At 43.1% G+C, this 21,880-nt stretch overlaps 2 protein-coding genes and 1 pseudogene across 2 annotated transcripts in view; 1 reads left to right on the top strand and 2 right to left on the bottom strand.

Annotated features, from left to right (window-relative positions):
- The window catches only part of LOC147448809 (ammonium transporter 3 member 2-like), a 37,985-nt gene that overhangs the window by 12,751 nt on the left and 3,354 nt on the right, over nucleotides 1-21,880 (top strand). The window lies entirely within an intron of this gene.
- On the bottom strand, nucleotides 2,989-4,437 carry LOC147448811 (uncharacterized; annotated as a pseudogene).
- LOC147448810 (2,3-bisphosphoglycerate-independent phosphoglycerate mutase-like) lies at nucleotides 6,805-16,435 on the bottom strand. The gene is made up of 5 exons (XM_086522518.1): nucleotides 16,394-16,435; nucleotides 15,761-16,188; nucleotides 15,461-15,653; nucleotides 15,283-15,378; nucleotides 6,805-6,924 (listed from the first exon to the last, which is right to left on the bottom strand). Exons 1-5 carry the CDS (start codon nucleotides 16,418-16,420, stop codon nucleotides 6,805-6,807), a joined length of 864 nt encoding a protein of 287 aa, XP_086378644.1. The 5' UTR covers nucleotides 16,421-16,435.

Genomic DNA, 21,880 nt, shown 5'->3' with positions numbered 1-21,880 from the left:
AGTTTGAGGATTCAGCCACTTCTAGAGAGCCTTATACATGGGACTCAGAGAGGTTTTGTCAAGGAACGCAGTATCCTTGACAACATCTTTACTTTTTAGGAGGGTTCTGTCCTAGCACGGCTCCGTGGTGATAACCTAGTGATTCTTCTTCTTGATTTTGAGAAGGCATACAGCAGAGTTGACTGGGACTTTCTAGAGGGCACTCTACACAGGATGGTCTTCTCAGGTGCTTGGATCAGAGGGGTGTCAGCTTTGTATAGACAAACTCACAGTCAGGTACCTTTGGCAGGAGGTAGAGGTGATCGCTTCATGCTCACACGTTCGGTCAGATAGGGCTGTCCTCTTGCCCCCTTCCTCTTTCTCTTCTATGTGGAGGTGATGAGCAGGTTTTTGGTGTTGCAGCAGGTTGGTCTACGTGGCTTAGCACTCCCTATTCAGGGAGATGAGCTAGTGGACGTTGAGTTTGCCGTCGACGACTCACTCTTGTACTTAGATGGCGGATCACAAGAGTTGGTACATTGATCATTATCAACATGTAGCTTGATATGTGAATTAATTTCACGCTTTCCACGATCCCCCTTGAAGTCCACATGTTGCAACATGTTGCCACTCCTTTCACTTTGTGATTATGCTATTAGGTCTCGGCAATCTCGAAAAATTTGAAAACCTTTATAAACATCTTAAGTGCATAAGTAAAGGGAGAGTTTAGAAAATGAAAGACCATGAAAGTGGAAAGTCAAAAGACTTTTTGTGTCCATATAAAAAAGAAATCGTCGAGTGAACATTCATACATTTGTGTTTTTCTTTTGCTTATTTCCCAATAGAATTTTCTTCTCTTTTAGAGTGTCCTTACACTATATAGATGGTGAATATATAATTTTGAAGCCATTTCGTATACCTTCTATATAGTATATAGTATGGAAGTATAAATATACTATAGTATAGATATATGTCTAGCTATTGCAACTCAGCTTTTATTTCAGCCTCTTCTTGCTCAAAAAAGTAAAGCATCCTAGAAATCTTTCGCTCGATTTGGATATCTAATTATGTACTCTTCTTGCCTAAATGCTAGACACTCCCAAAAGGAATTAGCATTTTTATGTAATCACAGAGATCTAGAGAACGTCCTTGTAAACCCTAGCTCAATTTGTGTGTGTGTGTGTGTGAGAGAGAGAGAGAGACGCGGGGGCAGGGGGGGCTCCAGGTTTATGTTCCACACGCTCAATAGTTTGCATAAACAACAAAGGGCAGAAACTGGGGTAGGGTAGGGGGGAGAGAGAGAGAGAGAGAGCGCTTTAAAGATGTGCATTTGCTACACTATCCAGTACCCACTAATTGTGAAAAGAGGGTGAGCTTCCATCTAGATACGAGATAGGAGCAACTTCCATCGTCAAGGAGGACCTCAAAGGCAACTAGTTTGCCTTGATTCCTTCACTGAGAATATGGTAAGAATTCAAAAAGAGGCTTTTATCCAGTGACATAGCTTGTTGTGATGGTTCAGTTGCATCTCTTTTGCCAAAATCTCCACAACCTCGCAAGATAAACAAAATTTTGCATTAGTAGATGTTTGGAGAAGAAAAATTTCACATTGCAAATTTTAAAGATAGAGAGATGCATTGTGTGCATTTCGATGCTTGTGCCCATCAAAAAAAGAAAAAAACCATACGTATGGTGTGGATTTGGCACCGCACTCCACATGTATTAATACCGTAGGGAACATGCCCTTCCCCCGCCACTTTTATCCCCTCCGGTATTGAAGGGAGACTTATATTTCTCCTCCAGTGTTGGAGGGACTTCCTTATTTTGTAAATATTTCAGGTACAGAAGAAAGAACTCATTACCGCCGTCGATGTTATGTAAGCTTGTATTATTTTAGGTTGCAATGCCGTGGTATAACCTCCATGTGTCTCTTTGTCAAACATCGCTTGAGTTCTTCAATCTTTGTCACCTTCATTGTTGTAGTGTTTTCAATGAAGATGTGAATTCATTCCATCCCTCTTGCTTTGGTCCTTCCATTCATCATCTTTGTCATTATTAGAAATTGTTTGTCTACAATCACCACTCCTTCTGAGTTCTTCTTCCTCTTCTATCAATCTAGCCGCAAGGTCAAGCTCCCTTCACGATCTCTGTGTTTGTAAGAGTTTTCAATGCGAGCACATCCATTGTATCTATGCTTGCAATCATGATGCTCTCTGAGAGTCCTTTGATTTCCACCTGTATGATCTCGCGAGCATATCCATTGTATCTATGCTTGCAATCATGATGCTCTCTGAGAGTCCTTTGATTGCCACCCATATGATCCCCTTGATATAGATCACATTCACTTGTGCTATCATCTCAACCATGTCAATTGCGATACCTGTCATGCCTTGATCATGTATGTTGTGATCATCATCATATCTTCTTCCATTTTTGACAGCATGTTGATCATTATTGTCTCCATCATTCTGTCGCTCACGTCCACTATGATGACCATCTACCTCTCTTTTGAAATGTCCACCATCTACATCAAATTGACTTCTCTACTATCATGCTAAAAATGCGATTTATATTGCTATGTCGATGATGTCTAGTGAAATCTCCACATAAACTCATACTCTCTGGCTAGGCACTCCTTGAAGTTTTGTTGAATATGTCATTTTGTCATCCCACATGATCTCTCTCTCTCTCTCTCTCTCTCTCTCTCTCTCTCTCTCTCTCTCACACACACACACACACACACACACACACACACACACACAAACTTACACTCTTTGGGATAGGTGTCCATTGTCCTACATCATCATCTTTAGATCTTTTGCGATGTCGGCTAGCATGGTCAACATGGCGACTGTCATTGTTGTGTTGCTCATGTCTAATGTGATGGCCATCGTGTCGGCTGTCGTATTCACTTGTGCTATCATCTTGATCATGTCTACCCTGGTTCCCATCAATGCGTCAATCATGTCTGCTGCGATCTCATCATCACATTTTCTCTGATTTCTACCATTAGCATCCCCTCCTCTCCATCTGAGCCAATACGACAAGAGCCATGTCGACTTCTTTGTTATTCATCTAGTCATCCTGATCAGACTGTTGTAGGTGAGCACGTTTGGGATGCACCCCCTTCCTGGGCTTTCATCAAGCCATCCATTAGGCTATTGTAAGTGACCACGCTTAAGATGCACCCTCTCTTCTCCGTCTGGGACGCACCCCATTTATGGGCTTTCATCAAGCCATCCATTAGGTTGTTGTAGGTGACCACATTTAAGATGCACCCTTCTTCACTGTTTGAGCCAGTACAGCAAGAGCCTTGTCGACTTCCTTGGGCTTCACCACACCATCCATCAGGTTGTTGTAAGTAACCACATCTACGATGCATCCCATCTTCCCCACTATGGCCAATACAACAAGAGCCTTGTCAACTTCCTTGGCCTTCAACAAGGCATCCAATAGGCTGATGTAGGTGATCACATCTCGAGTGCATTTCCAATTCTTTAAGTCATCACTACGAAAAGATTCTTTCCAACTTCATTAGGCTTTGGGAGTACCGAATATGGTCTTCATTCCTCTGTAGTCGTGCACCAGAGAGAAGAAAAATTGAAAGGCTAGCTTGAGTTTTCTAGCTCTTAGAAGGTTATTTATAAGAATGGTGCAAGTGATGGCATCTACCTTGATTCCCATTTGGTCAAGAAGAGCCAAAGCCTAGCCTAGCAACTCTGTATATGACCTTCGCAATGCTGTGTTGAGAAGAGTATTAGCAGGGCTATGGCCAAGCATGGCATGTAGAAGGGCAGGACAGCCACAAGACAACAAGCCTACAAGGGCATGGAAAAGAAGAGGTGTTTAACATAGAAAGGAAAGCCTACCTCACCCAATTGTCTAATGAAGGTAGTGAAAAGAACTAGGAGAGGCAACGAGCGCAAGGCCAACCACAAGTATGGGAGCCGAGCTGAACCAAAACTTTTCGTGGGGGCACCACATTTGGTATACATATCGACCAAAGCACCTCTAAGCACAACATGTTTCTCCAATAGGCCTTGCTTAGCAACCTCATTGTGAATATTCTTGCTCAATGTAATGCCTTGAACTACTTCGGTGATTGCACCTAGAGCGACAAACTTTTCACTTTGCATATGGTGAAAACATATACAAAAATCCATAGGCCTACAAGTTACATGCATAGGTGATTGCATTTGAAGCATGACCCTTTTTGCTTTCCATCTGCTGAAAATAGTCCAGAGCTTACTTGCCACATCCATGTTGATGAACTCGCTCTGAGAGACAACATCCTGGGAAAGGAGGTCATCCAACAGTCCTTCCTTTCATCAGGCCCACGCTGGCTGGTATACCTTTGTGCGCTCCAGTGACCAATCCAACCCTTGTGATCCCTATTGCCCCTTGCCTCATCTCAACCCCTCTACCGCAACCCCAATGCTGGCCCTCAAACTTGTGCATGTTGCTTGCTAGAATTTCCACTCAAAATACCTCTCATTCCTTGCAGTCAGCCCCACCTTTTGCTTTCCACCTTTAACCCATCAAAGAGCTGCTTTGCACGCCCTTAGAGCCACTTGGAGCTTCCCAAAAGCCTAGAGATTTCTAGCCATGCTCTTGTTGCACCTACCCCGCAACTAATACATTCCAAGAGACGACATTCTAGATAGGGAGCTCCTCAAGAACTTCTTGTGCTTTCTCAAGCGCACCACATTTGGCATACATATCGACTAAGACAATTTTTTGTGCCCATAAGAGCATTTTGTATAGAGACACATGCCTTCAAGATGCATGCATAAGTGATTGCATCTAAAGAGAGGCCCTTGCTTTTGCATCTATTGAAAATAAATTAGAGCTTTCTGCCCCTGCCCCCGTGGGACAAGTCCTACAATATGTGAATTCCAAGAGTCACTTTGGACAGGAAGCTGCTCAAGCACTTTTGGTGCTCTCTGAAGTGCACCTCATTTAGCAAATACATCAACCAACACATTGCCAAGCATGACATCTTTTTTCAACAACCCCTAAATAACAATATCAACGTGAATTTTTATGCCCATATCAGCATCTGCATAGAGCCACATGCCTTCAAGATGCACGCGGATACGATTGCACCACGAGAGAGGCCCTCGCTTTGCATCCGCTAAAAATAGATTAGAGTAATTTAGTCCTACTTCGGTCGCATTTATCCCACAATCAATGCACTCCAAGAGACGAAATTCTAGTCAGGAAGCTCCTCGTGCACTTTCTGTACTCTCTGAAGTGCACTACATTTGGCATACATATAGAATAAGGCATTGCCAAGCACAACATTATTTTGCAACAGCCCATGACTAACAGTGAATTTTTAAGCCCATATCAGCATCCTACGAAGATCCACATGCCTTCAAGATGCATGCATAGGTGATTTCATATGGACAGAGGCCATCACTTTGCATCCACTGAAAACAACGTAGAAAGAGTGAATTTTTAAGCCCATATCAGCATCCTGCGAAGAGACACATGCCTTCAAGATGCATGCATAGGTGATTTCATATGGACAGAGGCCATCACTTTGCATCCACTAAAAACAACGTAGAAACAGTGAATTTTTAAGCCCATATCAGCATCCTACGAAGAGCCACATGCCTTCAAGATGCATGTGTAGGTGATTTCATATGGACAAATTCCATCACTTTGCATCCACTGAAAATAACGTAGAAACAGTGAATTTTTAAGCCCATATCAGCATCCTGTGAAGAGCCACATGCATATCCCGCCCCTGTTGTGTGTATCCCGCAATCAGTGCATTCCAAGAGAAGCCATTCCGGATAGAAGCTCCTCAAGCTGCTTTTTGAAGAGTGCACCATATCGACCAAGGCAGTGCCAATCACGAAATTTCTTTCAACAGCCTCCACTCTGCTTGTCCTCTGCCTTCTTTGGTGCGACGAAAGGAGACAGCATTGTTTTTTGCATGAAGCTCGTGCTAAATTTAGCCTCTACCTTCTACCGTTTCTCTCCAATCAATCAATGCCAAGTGGCATGACTCTCCTTTCTCTATTTTGCAAATTGCTTTTAGATAATCAAGGTAACTAGAGTGCTTCGTTAGCCGTAGAGTCCGAGGGTAAGAGAAAACAAGAACCTCTAGAAGACCAAAACTTGGGGAGTGGGGGAGAGAGAGAGAGAGAGAGAGAGAGAGAGAGAGAGAGAGAGAGAGAGAGAGAGAGAGAGAGAGAGATGTATATTTTTTATTATCGTCTTGGATGGACAAATATGACCTGTAGGACCAAAGGTACATGTGATTTTTTATTATTGTTTTGGGTGGTCAAATATGATGTATGGGACCAAAAGATACATGTGATGAACTATATGGATAAGTGACTCTCAATGCTCAAGGATTATGTGACAAGACACAGTGGAGAGCCCACGCTATGGCTGGAGCGGAATGTATGTAGGTATAGGTCATGGCTGAAAATGTGAGAAGCAGTTTCAAAATTCAAAGGTGAATTCTTTCCAATCTAATTCATCACAAATATGAATGTGTTCATGATGCTCAATAAAAAGTCTACCAAGTACTACAAACCATCAAGTTTGCAATTCTTGAAGTTTAGTATGAACTATGCTTTTTTTTCTCCCAGTAAAAGCATCAAAAATTTGTATTAAGAGAGAGATAGAGAGATCAAAATCCATTTGAACAGGTCAAAAAGCTGAGAGTATCAGTGTCTCAAACGGTAAATGCCCTAGGTGATAATGGCAGGAAGATGACATTCCTCATCTGTTCGAAGCTTTGGGCTTTTTTCCCTCTTTGGGCTTTGTTCCCTCTTGGAGTCGGTTAGTCTTAGGGAATTCCATAAATCAGCTTTTGGAGGGAGAGATGCAATAGATTGTTTGATCAAGTTTACCAAAGTCCATGTATGAGAGTTCTTTTTTCTGGTTTGAACTTGCACACAAGTTGAAGCTCGAGAAGTGTCGACTCTACAATATCAACAATCATCACGATAGTGAAACGAATGATAATCGACACTAGAGTTGTAGATGCCAAGATGGCACGACAAGAGGTTGTGTGCTCTTGTGACGATGCTAGCGACGGAAATACACTGGGTTTTTATAACCCCCGGCGTCGCTAAAACCGTCGCTACAAGCGTCGCTACGAGAGCGTCGCTATAAGCGTCGCTATATAGCGACGCTCATAGCGATGGTTATAGCGACGTTGACACAGAAGACTATAGCGACGCTACAGAGCCATAAATAGCGACGCTTATAGCGACGCCCGAGAGAATTTTTTTTTGGTGGCAGGGCATTGAATGCCCTGCCACCCATCAACCATATTGTACTTGATTCACTTTTTAAAAAAAGTGCAAGGGTAGATAATAGACCCAAAATAGTCACCCACAAGACGCATTGTTTGCAAAATTGACAATTGTACACATCATAGACAAAATGAATTGATTGGCAAATGTAATAATGACAATTGTACAACATCATAGGCATAAAGAATTGATTGGCAAAAGGAACTAAGGAACTGCGGTGACAAATGTAATAATATACATGGTTCAAAAAGACGTATAAAATCCGTCTCATGATACATAAGCTATGAGAAACCCTAAACTAATGCTATCTAGCTACGGCTAAACTGACGTCGTCTAGTCAGACGTCTCATCGCGTCCAAGCGGCGTATCTGTCGGATTCTGCAAAAAAAGACAATAAGACAGCTTTCAGTAAGTATAAACATATAACGACATTTATAAAACAATACAAAAAATAAAAAAGAGTAAACCCTAATACTAACCATGCCGCCGCGAGAACTGAGAATGTCCATCAGGGCGTTTAAGCCCTTCCTGCCTGCGTACTCGCGCTCGTACGGTGTGGGATCACGTCCTGTCATCGACCACTGTCAAAACATACAAAGATTTCATTATGTTAGAATTAAAAAACTCATAAACCCTAAACTATCGAACATAAAGAGCAATGTGAAAACACTTACAAAATCGGCCTCAAATGATGCCCATCCACCGCTCCCCAAGTGGTGCGAGCTCCCTGCCTCTACTCGCGCTCTGGCTGCATCCTTTTGTTGCTTCCACTTGTTGGGATTCTCGCGCGCTGCTTTCTTCGCATTCTTCCAATCTTCTTTGGCCAGCCAATCTGGCCTGTTCCACCCATTCTTGATTGCTTTTTGCACTTCGGAACGCTTGTGTTTGCAGTATTCGCGCATTCGAATCTTCATCAGGTCTTCATTGAAGCGCTGATCCCGTGTTGGAACGGGAAACTCATCATGAAGTATGCTGATGACTCTGTTTTTTAAATCACTTGGTACTTCACTCCATTTTTTTAGTATGTAGTGTCTAAACAGCTGAGAGCAAAGACCACGCATGCGCGAGATCACCTTCTTGCCGTCATCATCCATGATGATGCCGCCGCTGAAGTCGATGGAGTAAGACAAGCCCTCTGGCCGGTGACGCGTGAACCTGGGTGTCCGGGCAGGAGTCTCTAGCGGCGTGTCGATGGGGGTACGGACGTCAGGTGTCTCCACCGGCGTCTGGGCCCCGAAGCGAGGAGTGTCGAGTGGGGTGGCTCCTGGCGGAGTAGATAGAGGTGTGTAGCTTCTAGGAACAGTCAGCCGTGCAAAACCTGGCGTAGATGGCGATGTTGTGGCTGGTGTGGGGGCGGGCAAAGAAGGGGAGGGTAAAGAGCCTCGTCGAACATGAGGCGGTGTGGAGGCATCGGTGGCGGAATCCCCACAACAACCGCCACCGCCACCACTAGAGCACCGGTGTCTAGACGAGTGTGAAGCTCGTCTGGTCGACGCCGAAGCTTCGGAGCGCGCCGAATGCTCCGAAAGAGAGGGAGATGCGGATGGAGTAGGAACGCGCGATGATGCGCCAGAGCGATGATGCTCCACGTACCACTGTCTCTGCTGCGGTGACAAAGAAGAAAGAAACTCCTCATCATCCATACCTGCATTAAACACACAAATATTTAAACTTAATATTGAATGAATAGAGTAGACAATGACGCAAAGACCATTAAATACAATGACGTAATGACGCATATAATTACAATGACGCAATGAATTGAGTGATAGAAGAGGCAAGTCGAAAACTCAGAATTTTCAATCAAAAGATGTGAGCACGAGTAGAAAAGAGCGTTATACACCATGGAAGGTACTTAGAGAGCCAGAGCTTTTACAACACGGAGCAAAATTGTTCAAATACAATATTTGTGGCTTTAAGAGATCTCTCTCTCATCCTCGCATAACTCAGCATAACTTCCTATATCTATATAGAGCTCTCCGTTTAAACACATATCCTCTGTTTCATTTTGTAGCTCCTCTGCATGCACCCCATATAGAGTAGTAGCATCTTGATGCTCGTCTGGCACCACCGCAGCGGCTTCTGATTGAGCATCTTCTCTGATCTCCTCTATTGATGCCGTTGTGATTGGCACATGGTAGCCTTCATACTTCCTTGCACTACGAGGGGCTACCTCTATGACGTACCACCAGTTTGATGTAGACTTTGTAGGATGAAATATTACCTACCAGAGCCACATAACTTACATGAGAGCTTTCAAGCACATAACTTGTAAAATGGGGATGTAACTATTTACATACTTACTTGTTCACAATGCTCGGGTAGTACGAAAGTGTCTCTTAGGTCAGTCCATTTCTTAGTAGAATCCACCTCAAGAAAACCAGACTCTCCTCTACGCACAGTAGCGTTGCGATCCTCCATGATTATCTTGAACCATTGCACGTCGAACAAGTCGACAAAAAATCCTCTGTAATCGATCCTCAAAATCTCTTGCAGCGTGCCGAAGTAAGTGAGTTCCGCCACCACAGGATCTGCATCAGAGGAACGTCGTCGACTATACTGTTCAAATTTTGCCATGATTCCACAATCTTGAGTAAAACGCTTTTTGTCGATTCGTTCCACCCTAAAATGTCGACCTTTACACCATGCTGCTGTGTATGACTTATACTACAACGAACAAAGATTATGAGTGGCCGTTCAAACGTTTATAAATAAAGTCACTTGCTAGTCGTACATTGCAAACTTACCTTGGTCGCGCAACCCCCAGAGTACTCCCACTCTTCTTCAGTCACTTCGTCACCGCATTGTTGTGCGCTTTTCAATTGGTTGTGCAACCATCTTAAGCTCATGAAGGTTGGTAGGCTCTCCAGAACCGCTAGATAGTGCATCGGTGGTCGTCTTCCCCGTCTCCACTCGATTCGTGCCCTTTGTCGCTCTTGCTTTGCATCCTCATATTGTGAAATCCACTTTTGCATCACTGGATTGTGAAGCATGCAAAATCGGTTGATTTTAGCCTCTAGATCTTCCGTCATCTTCTTCTCAACACCGAGATTGCACATGACAATCCCAGATATGCGCTCATCATCTATGGTTCGCCATAGCGTGTCCCGGGATTTATCAAATCCGTCTAGCCACTCTCCAATGTACTCTAGGGACTCTGATACCAACCAACCTTCTGCCATGCTACCCTCCGAACGTGCCTTTTGACGCACATATCCCTTAAGCGTTTTCATGAAACGTTCTAAGAAGAACATCCATCTGGAATGAACTGTGCCAGCTATTTCCACCTCATCAACTATGTGAACAAGAAGATGCACCTGAATGGTTAGCATTGTAGTAGGAAAATGTTTCTCAAACATGCACACAAGCTCCGCAGCATTTAGTTTGGAGAATGGTATGGAGTCTACGTTGATCTCCTTTTGTGAGATCCATTGCACCAGCTTTGCAAGTTTGTAGATTGTGTTACGGATGTCGAGAGACAAACATCCCTCAATGGCAACCGGTAAAATAAACTGTAAAGTATGTGCAGCAATGATATTAAAGTCCACATTTTATGCAATGATATTAAAGTCCACTATGAACGTACCTGACACATTTTATGCCAATCGTGTGACTTCAAACCGGTAAGCTTTCCTTCTTTAGTAAAACACGTTTGGAGCGAGTGCATTACGCCAGTGGGGGTCCGTAAAGATCGAATGGTCTCTTTTACTTTGCGTTCTTGGGCTCCTGTGAAAATCCATGGTGCTTTAGGGAGTTGTATCGATCCATCAGACGTTGTTTGCGGCCAATATTGCTCCATACGATCCACATTTCTAAGGTCAACTCTGGCTCCCAAAGTATCTTTCTCCCCGGTCAGATGGTCCCATAGTAGATTACCCACATTCTTGAATATGTGCATTGGATCAAGCAAGTGATTGATCATGAGTCGGGGCCAGTATGGTAACTCGTACCATAGAGATAGTCTCTTCATCCCTAGAGGCAATCCGTCATCGCACATCTCCTTCTGCTCTAACCATGCTTGTGCAGACATCCTTGGTGGCTCTCTTCCCAAAAAGCCGTCGCGTAACACATGATTCTCTGGAAGATACGCTTGATGACCTTCGTAGATTTGCTTCTTCAGTGAGGGTGCCCTACGTGCATTCAGTCTAGGTCCACATGTGACACATGCTCTGTATCCGCTTGTTTGAAGCCCTGCATGTATACACGTGATAATAGATCAACTATGGGAAAAAACAAGATTTACAGTGTCTGAGTGAGGAGTGTCAATAGATCACCTGAGCATTCTGTTAGCCCGGGATAGTCATGCATGGTCCACATTAGAATGCCTCTGATCAAAGCATTCCGTCGTCCTGTGTGTCGGCTCATATCCACCACCTCTATGCCAATCCACAATTGTTGTAGCTCTTCCAATAGTGGACGAAGATACACATCCATATTCCCCACTTTATATCGCCCTGGCACAATCAAGCTTAGCCATAGGTGCCCCTTCTTCGTAGTCAACCACGGGGGAATGTTGTAGTTGACGATGACAACGGGCCATACACTGTAAGATGTTGATCTTTGACCAAATGGATTTACGCCATCCATAGTCAGGCCTAAGCGCAAATTTCGAGCTTCCCTGGCAAAATCCGACCATGTTCCATCTATATGTTTCCACGCTACGCAATCTGCAGGAATTCGTAGCACACCATCCGAAGATTTATTCTCCTCATGCCATGATGCTAGGGCGGCCATGGACTTACATTCAAAGAAATGCTTGATGCGAGAAAGCAGAGGGAAATGTCGCAAAACCTTTTGTGGAATTTTTGTCCCGTGGAGATCTAGTCGATATGTTTCGGAATCACATTTCGGACACTTCTCCATGTCTATGTATTCCCCTCTGAAAAGAATGCAGTCATTAGGACAAGCGTGGATAGAATTGTAATCCATCCCCAAGTTTCGCAAAATCTTTCTTGCTTCATCTCGGGAATCTGGCATCACATTGTCAGCTGGTAGTATGTGCTCTTTCAGCAATCTACACAACATAAAAATATGATACAGTCGTGTAAAAATCTATCAGATCATTATACATTTAGAGTTTTATTAAAGTAAACTAATTGTAATAGATCACCTGAAAAGCGCTGTGACGCTAGTATCACTCCATCCAAACTTTGCCTGCATGTTGAGAAGAACCAGGAGTGCTTTCAATCTAGACATACGTGCTCCATTATACAATGGCGTATCGGCTTCACTTTTCATATCATCATAGCATAAGCCTTTTTGAATCCATGATCGTCTCGATCATTTCATCAATCTCGGGCTCAAACATTGCCTCGTTGGGAATGTGCTCTGCATGATCATCCCCCGAGCTGTCAGAGGCTACATCTTGTGGCCTCACATATGCTGCTTGACCAAAGCGCCTGCGAACACGTCTATTGGGTTGCAAGATTGCTGCTTGTTGGCCAGCGTCAGAGTCCGACGAGTTATAATTGGCAACAACTCGATCTATAATAGATGGATCGAGCTCGCCAAATTCGCGAACGTGCTGCAAAGAAACACGTTTTGTCCGTCGCACAGCATGCTTGCATTGATTACAAGGACATAAGACCCTCGTTGAGAGATAGGTGTTTCGGTTGGACGGTCCCACATCCTCGTCACTACTCATAATGAGGATAAAAATCTTATAACCTGGACAACAAATTTAATATTCTATTGGCATTCTTCGTCTTATCTCTCTCTCTCTCTCTCTCTCTCTGTGTCTCTCTCTCTCTTTACCTCACATTCTCTAGTCATGTCCAATCCCCGCACACCTCGGTCTAGAGGTGCACGGAGATCAGAACCACCGGGTTATAATCTCGTCTTTATTGGTCGATACCTATATTTGTGGGTACAAGAAATCTACAGACCCACGTCTACATGATACTGCATGTAGTGGACAAAACCCCTTTGCCTCTTCTCTAGCTGTAGCACTTCACAACATCTTAACATCTTTTCACAGTAGATATTTTCACTGTTCGTCTAACTCTAAACCCTAAACCGTAAGTAATTCTTGCGTGGACTCGATCTAACGTAAATAAGCGTAAATCTAAATAAACGTAAATCTAACTAAAAATAAACCTAAATCTAATTTAACGTAAGTCTACATCTAACCTAATCTTTAACGTCTTTTGGGATAGTTTCCTACGACGTTAGAACTCTCTTCTTCTTGTGTGTGTGTGTGTGTGTGTGTGTGTGTGTGTGTGGGTAAACCTAAATAAACCTAAGTCTAATCTAATATAACATAAATCTAAATCTAACGTAAATTATGTTATATTAAAAACAAAGAACTAAACTAACAGGGATTATAAGAACCTTAAAACTGATTTAACACATAATTTTTCACATAACTCGGCAAGAGTTGGCATTCTCATCACTAAAGATGTGAGAGTTAACTTCCGGCGGTGACGCTGCCTCATCTCCATCCACATCTGACGACAGCAATTGGCACTTTAGACCGTTCTTGCTCTTGTTACTAACTTTGAAGTTGCTGTTGAATGACTAGAGGTTGTCTAGATGGTCATTGTGTTGGGGATGTAGTGACTCTTGCCGCCCTGAAGATCCACCTTCTTCCCTATCTTCTGAAGACATTTCACCAGTACTTTTGGATCGACAGAGCCCACCATGAGTGAAGGCAGCAATACCCTATATTCCATTGAGGGCTTTCTTCACCCGCTTCATGCAGGCATCGCAGTCTATGGAGACCTAAATCTAATCTAATATAACGTAAATCTAAATCTAGCGTAAATAAACGTAAATCTAGTTAAAAATAAACCTAAATCTAATTTAATGTAAGTCTACATATAACCTAATCTTTAACGTCTTTTAAGATAGTTTCCTACGACGTTATAACTCTCTTCTTCTTGTGTGTGTGCGCGTGTGTGGATGTGTGTGCCAATAAAAAGAGATAAATGGTATAACCTTTCTATCACCCATGCCAAGTATGATAGATTGATTATGCCATTTCCCTCTTGAATAATAGGTCTTGAGTTCAACTCCTCGTCGGCTAGATCTTTAGGTCTTTTAATTTTAATTAGTTTCCTACGACGTTAAATTAGTTTCTCTCTCTTTCTCTCTCAATGTGTGTGCGTTTTTTTGGATCGTATGCATGTTTTCTCTCTCTTTTCCTCTCTCAATGTGTGCGTTTTTTGTTTATGCATGTTCTCTCTCTCTTTTCCTCTCTCAATGCGTGCGTTTTTTGTTTATGCATGCTCTCTCTCTCTTTTTCTCTCTCAATGTGTGTGTGCATTCTTTGTTTATGTATGTGTGTGTGCGTTTTTGTTTTTGTTTGTACTCTCTCTCTCTCTCTCTCTCTCTCTCTCTCTCTCTCTCTCTCTCTCTCTCTCTCAAAAACACTATGTGTGTGTGTGTATGTGTGTGTGAGAGAGAGAGAGAGAGGGAGAGAGAAAGAGGGGAAGGGAACATGAGAATGAGGAGAGAGAGAGAGAGAGAGAGAGAGAGGGAGAGCGTTACCTGCTCCTTGCTTGAGGACGCCGAAAAACTCAGATCTGAGATCTGAGTTTTTGGGCGCGCTTGGTTATTTTTTTAGCCCAGCCGACATCGCTATGAGCGTCGCTATAAGCGTCGCAAATTTCTTTGTAAATTTGCGATGCTCATAGCGATGCTTATAGCGACGTCGGGATTTTTTTTTTGAGCGTCGCTAATATGAATAGCCTCTTGTAGTGTGGTCGGAGAAATTGTCAATGCTGAGAGACTTATTTCTCAAATTGACGATGTTATTCAAGCCTTGCCTTGAGGTGTTTCTGATCCAATTTGAGAACAGCTATTTTTGTATGCCTCTCTTAGGAAATCAACTATGTAGCTTGGGAGTGTACCGTCCTTTTGGATATTGTAATATTTTGAACTATGCTCTTAAGCATGTAGTTGTGTGCCAAAGAACTCTATGACAAGCCTAGGACTTGAGACATGTTACAAAGAGGAAACCAAGTACCAAGCTACCACTTGGGTGATAAAGAAAGAGAGAGACCAGAATAGATGCTTAACTCACCTTAACAGCCTTATTAGCAGTTTCACACCCCACAATTGTGGCCTTCATGTCACCTGTATGACCCACCATTTTCCCATTTGGAAGATTCACCCCCACCTACAAGCACAAATAGTCTGATGCCACATCAATCAAGAAGAAAATTCTTAACCATGAACTTGTAAATGTTATTGAAGTCTACCTGATCATACTTGCCACTTAAAATTGCGTCCCTGGCTCTCTCACCAATTTGGAGGGCTTTCATGCCAGGCTTTTCATTAAAAGTGATACCTTGGTCACTCTGTATCTCCACATAGGTCTCCAACTTGCTATCAAATAAGCCTGACCGATTCCCATTCCAGAAGAATGTAACATGTCCAAACTTCACTGTCTCACTGTCTCAAGCGCCCAAGACGATTAATTTCTAAATATACTCCACAACCCTCCTTGGCATGAGGATTAACAACAGAAAGCTGACTCGTCAGGCCTCTTCTAACTGTACCTGCATGCAAAGGTTCGGAGTCCTTTCTTTGCAAAGTATTCACTTGATGTCCGGTCAATTTCGGGAGGGCTCACCAAGTACTTGCTAGGGATCTTCAATTCACCATCATATTGAAGCATACCTGCATAGTAAATTTTGGGCAAACGCACCCTATCAAAGTTATCAAAGTTTGCATATTCAAGAGCTTTTGCCAACGTGATCATTTTGTCTACTCTAAAGTTGAAGGTTACAACTGCATCACCATCAACAATTGGACCAACAGATTTTCCATTTTCGTCCACAATTACAAATGGAGGACAGTATTGATCATTGACTTTTGGATTATCTGCCTTCAATTGCATAAGAGCTTCTATACCACTCTTGAACTTGTGAGGAGATTCTCCCAGAACTTGTGCATCCCAGCCTCTTTTTACCACATTCCAGTCATTCTATTTCACAAAGTCCCACAAAACTAACTCTTCAAGGCTGCATTGCAGACCCAAATCAAAGTGAAACAATCAACAAGGACAATTCATATTGATCCTGTCTTGGCTCTTAAGGTGTTTGCATGGATGCATTAAGACCCATATTGAAATCTTAGCAAGCTCTTTCAAACCAAAAGGCAACTGTCGGTATTTGGTAATCACAAGGTACCTCATAGTGATCCATAGTTACATGCATACGCCCCCCTCCAGATCCTGGTGAGGCATCCACTCCTTGTTTCCGTAACTCTTCTAAATCTTTCTCGAGCAAAATATTGGAAACTATATATGCCATTTCAATACTTCTCAAGTGAAAAAAATTATGAAAGGATTAGAGAGAGAGAGAGAGAGAGAGAGAGAGAGAGAGAGAGAGAGAGAGAGAGAGAGAGAGAGAGAGAGAGAGAGAGAGAGAGAGAGAGATGCTACCGATTGTCGTGGTTCAGAGGTGTACCTCAAAAGAATGAGATATCGATCATAGTGCTTCAAAGGGGTACCTTGCAGAAAACCACAACGAGGGTTAGAGGTTTGTCAAGCTCAATGTTCGTAATCATACAAGATGTCATTGTTATTAATTCTTTGTTGTTCCATTTATATGTTTCAAAAAAACACAAAACATGCAAGTTTCCTTGCACGGGGGAGTTTGCACAGTCCTCCCCAATTTTTATAATGCGAGGGAACGTGCCATTCTCACGGTAGCGTGCAATTTTCAATGTGTTTATTAACTGCATTCGCAGTGTCAAAAATGTCAAAAATCACAGAATGATAATGCTTACTCACCGCGCGATTGAACATCTGTCGTCGATGCACCTCGCATCAACGATGCTGGGCATCTCCTACTCTTAACCCGCTGCAAGAGACGACCATGGAGGATGAAGGAGATAGGATTGTGACTATTTGGGTGGAGGAACTTTAGGAAGAAGTGGGAATTTTAATATTTCAGCTTGTGTCAATTCAAAGCCTATTAAAATTCACTCGTCGCTTCATACGTCCACATCTGGTGGAAGCAAGAAGGATGGTGCTCAACTGTGAAAGGCACATTAACAGTGGGCGATCAATATCAACTGGTGTAAAGAGTTCAAACTAGATTATTTCTGCCATGTGCACTATATGTACTGTTGTTCTGATTAATTCCAAACTGAAGCTTGGAAAGTTGACAACATCATAGAACAAATCAATCTCGTCCTTCATGTGCATAACCTGCTAACACCATAGTCCATGTTGTCAAGTAGTGTTTTAGACTCATCAAGCTTGCCACATTGCCAAGGACAAAATGTTTCTACAACAGCCCCACAATAGCCCCTAATTGCATAGGTGATTGCATTTGAAGGAAGGCCTTTCCTTCAGATTTGCTAAAAACATCTCAATGCTTCATAGCCACAGACATGTTGTGCATATCTCATGAAAACATCCTAGCCACCATGAAAAAGCGCCTTTCTTTTGCATCTGGTGAAAAATCTGATTACTTCGTTATTGCCATAGCCATGTTGGGTATATCCTGTAGTGCACCACATTTGGCATACATATCAACCAAGGCAGTGTCAAGCATGACATCTTTTTCCAAGAGCCTCTGACTAACAATATAATTGTGATTTTTCTTGTTAGTATCACCGTCAAAAAGCATACAAGCATGACTTCTTTTTTCAATAGCCCTTGACTGAAAATATCATCAATAATTCTTCTGCCCATATCAGCATCTTGTGTAACGCCACATGCCTTCAAGATACGGGTGTAGGTAATTGCATACATGTCGACCAAGGTAGTGCCAACCATAACATTTTTTTTTCAACAGCCCCTGACTAACGATATCATCCTGAGTTATTTTGTCTGTCCTAGCGTCTTCCATATTGCAACATGCCTTCAAGATGCAAGAATAGGTGATTGCACATCTGAAGATAGATGCTCAATTCGCATTTACTAAAAACAGCCCAAAGCGTTCTATGTTAAGCATATCCCGCAATCAGTGCATTCCAAGAGACCACATTCCAGATAGAAAGCTCCTCAAGAACTCTTTGATTTCCCAAGAACAACACATTTTTCATACGTGATCATTGCTCCTACGTAGTGCCACATGCTTTCAAGATGCAAGCATAGGTGATTACATCAGGAGAAATGTCCTCGCTTTGCATCTTGAAAATAGTCAGCCAGTCAGAGCTCCTTGGTCCTGCGACTATTGGGCAATGAGATGCACTTGAAGACACGAAATTCCGGACATCAAGGCAGTGTTACATGCCCTCAAGATGAAAGCGTAGGTGATTGCATTTGGAGAGGTGCCCTCACTTTGCATCTGTTGGAAACAGCCCAAGGCTCCATGGCGTCCCACGGATCGAGGAATACCTCGAGAGAAGTGTTCAAAGTGGCATCAGATGTGGGTGTTGGAGTGTGCATCTGGCCACCCTTCTCCCCATCAATGCGAATGTTCTTTGTGACACATAAGCTTTTCCTTGTGGACTAATTGATCTTTGCTCAAGTTCTGGCCAACTTCTCACTATGCTGACAATGCAAAACCTTTTTGGAATCAGCTGATAGATTTTGTGGAACCAATGCGTGTGTGGGAATATAATTTCAAGATCGCCAATGTGCCCATGCCAGAATGGCCAACCCCCATCTCACTAACCTTAACTTAATACTCATTTTATCTATATACATACAATCGGTGTGTTGCTGCACAGCTCCATCCACTACTGTGTACTCTCCTCTCTCACTCCTCTTTGTGCACGTGCAAGCATTGCATTCTCGTCACTTGATTTGTCTGCTTTGTGGATGCTTGGTATCCCCAAGAACAAATTTATTGAGCATTTCCACTTTCATTAACCCAGCAACCAGATCCTTGCTTATTCCAAGATGCATTTTTTATTCTTATGCATTCAATATGTTCTACCTCCTCTTGCATCCCAGTAGCTGTATAAATATTAATCATTAAGACAGATGCTGCCCCATCATGTCGGTCTAGTCGGACTACATGCTCAAAAGCAAACTTTCCAAGCTTGACATTTCCCCATTGTCGGCAAGCACCTAGAAGCGAGACCCTAATTGGACGATTATCAAACGACGGCATCATCGTAATTACTCTCATTGCTTTGTCAAAGAGCCTTGTACGTTCAAAAAGATCAACCATGCAAGTATAGTGCTCTTTGTTTGGTGCAATGTCATGTTTTTCCCTCATGTTATCAAAATGCATATGACCCTCATCGACTAAACCTGAGTGGCTACATGCATAGAGCACATTAACAGAAGTGATTGCATTGGGGGAAATGCCATCTTGCTGCATGCATTGAAAACAGTCCAGAGCTTCGTTAGCCCGCCCTTGCTGGGCATATCCTCCTATAAGTGCAGTCCAAGAAACTACATTTGGGGAGAAACCCTCCCTGTGCATTCGCTAAAAACACCCCTTAGCTTCCTGGCCCTGCCCCTGTCGAGCATATCCTGTAATCAGTACATTACAAAAGCTTAATTCCGGACAGCAAGCTGGTCAAGAACTTGTTGTGCTTTCAAAATTACACCACACTTGGCATACATGTCAACCAAAGCATTGCCAAGCATGACATCTTTTTGTAATAGCCCCTGCCTAACAATCTCATCATGACTCTGCTTGCCCATGATAGTGTTTTGCATAATGCCACATGCCTTCAAAACACAAGCATAGGTGACCGCATCCGGAGAGAAGCCCTCACTTTGCATCCGATGAAAACAGCCAAGCACTTCCTAGCCCTGATCTTGTTGGGCATACCTGCAATCAATGCATTCCAAGAGACTGCATCCTGGACATAAAGCTCATCAAGAACTTGTTGTGCTTTGGAAAATACACTACACTTGGCATACATGTCAACCAAAGCATTACCAAGCACGACAGTTTATTTCAACAGCCCCCGACTAACAAGCTCATCATGAATTTGTTTTCTTGTGTCGACGTCTTTCAAAGTGCCACATGTCTTCAAAATGCAAGCATAGGTGACTGCATCTGGAAAGAAGCCCTCGTTTCGCATATTTTGGAAACATCCCAATGCTTCTTGGCCCTGTCCCTGTTGGGCATAACCTGCAATCAATGCATTCCAAGAGACTGCATCTCGATCAGGAAGCTCGTCAAGAACTTGTTGAGCTTTCAAAAGTACACCACACTTGGCATACATGTCAACCAAAGCATTGCCAAGCATGACAGTTCTTTTCAACAACCCCTGATTGACAATCTCATCGTGAATTTGTTTGCCCATATCAATGTCTCGCATGATTCCACATGCCTTCAAAATGCAAGCATAGGTGACTGCATCTGGAGAGAAACCCTCACTTCGCATACAATGGAAACAATTCAAAGCTTCCTGGCCCTGGCCTTGCTGGGCATATCCTACAATTAATGCAGTCCAAGAGATGACATCTCGGTTGGGAAGCTCGTCCAGAACTAGTTGTGCTTTCCAAAGTATACAACAATTAGCATACATGTATACCAGCGCATTGCCAAGCATGAAATTCTTCTCCAACAACCTCTCACTAAGAATCTCATCATGAATTTGTTTGCCCAGATCAACGTCTTGAATAATACCGCATGCCTTCAAGGCACAAGCATCGGTGACCGTATCCGGAGAGAGGCCCTCACTTCGCAAGCGATGAAAACAGCCCAGAGCTTCGTGACCCTGCCCATGTCGCGCATATCCTGCAATAAGTGCACTCCAATCGACGACATCCCGGATTGGAAGCTCATCAACAACTTGTTGTGCCCTGACAATTGCACCGCACTTAACATACATACTGACGAACAAGCTCTGTAAGCATGTGTCCTTCTCAAGTAACCCGGTAGCACAAATCTCCGCATGTACCTTATTGCCTTGGCACAAATCCTTCTTCTTAGCACGGGCTTTTAATGAGGTCATCCAAGGTAGTCTCATTATTTTTGAGTGTGTGTCATTGTCTTTCTCTCCATATTTCACTTCTGTGCTTTTGTGAGGGGATTGAGAGATTCTCAGTGAACACGAAATCAATGTGACTATGGAAACCTCCAAACTAAGATCGAATTGCTGCTGAGAGTTGGCAGTTGGTAGCTTGTGGCTGCTTCTGGGAACCTGTGAACTGCTTGTATTGCTTTTGACAGCGTAGTTTTTTTAGAGCTTTTTATCGTTGGGTTAAAAAAGAAAGAAGATCCACGTGGGTTAAGGAGAGGCCAGGGATAGGAAAATGCCTCCTACGCTAACGAAGTAACCAGGTAACCGAGTAAGGCCATAGTCGAAAGGTGGGTTCAGGGTAGTGTAAGACCATCATAGCCATGGCGATCGAGGCCACTGACTGCTACCGTTAGCTAACCGTCACTCACTCCGTGAGGGGCACCAAGCAAGATGAGAGTAAGAAAATTTTAGCATCACGGTTGTGTAGGAAGCCCATTTTGCCCAGCCTGATGCTATAGTTGACAAGAGTATAGTTGCTTCCTGTGTCTCACCCCTTGGCCCTCTAGATAGCAATTTTTCACTACCAACATCTTCATCCACAATGCTTAATGATGTAGTACCATCTCACAAGGCCACCAGCCTCTCGAGTGTCTCTTGCAATTACATGCTCTATGTTGAAGGGCACAACGGTGTTGCTTTTATTATCCTCCAAGGTCGACTAGTCACCGACCCCGTGTTGCTTCTCAACTTTGGAGACCATCTCTGCTAGCCTTTCACAAAAAGATTTA

The sequence above is a fragment of the Adiantum capillus-veneris genome, chromosome 10 (genome assembly GCF_014529385.1).
Source record: "Adiantum capillus-veneris isolate H3 chromosome 10, ASM1452938v2, whole genome shotgun sequence".
In the NCBI taxonomy this organism is placed as follows: domain Eukaryota; kingdom Viridiplantae; phylum Streptophyta; class Polypodiopsida; order Polypodiales; family Pteridaceae; genus Adiantum; species Adiantum capillus-veneris.
Note: the sequence above shows the minus strand (reverse complement) of the source record. Positions and strands in the feature narration are given on the sequence as shown.

Excerpts from the sequence above, each read along its gene's own strand:
- LOC147448810 (XM_086522518.1), bottom strand. The coding sequence starts at position 16,420 with ATGCATGTAACTATGGATCACTATGAG. Across the intron at positions 15,379-15,460 it reads TAAGTGGCAAGTATGATCAG|GTGGGGGTGAATCTTCCAAA; the intron begins GTAGACTTCAAT and ends TTGTGCTTGTAG. Across the intron at positions 6,925-15,282 it reads CTGCTAATAAGGCTGTTAAG|AGTCGACACTTCTCGAGCTT; the intron begins GTGAGTTAAGCA and ends TTGATATTGTAG.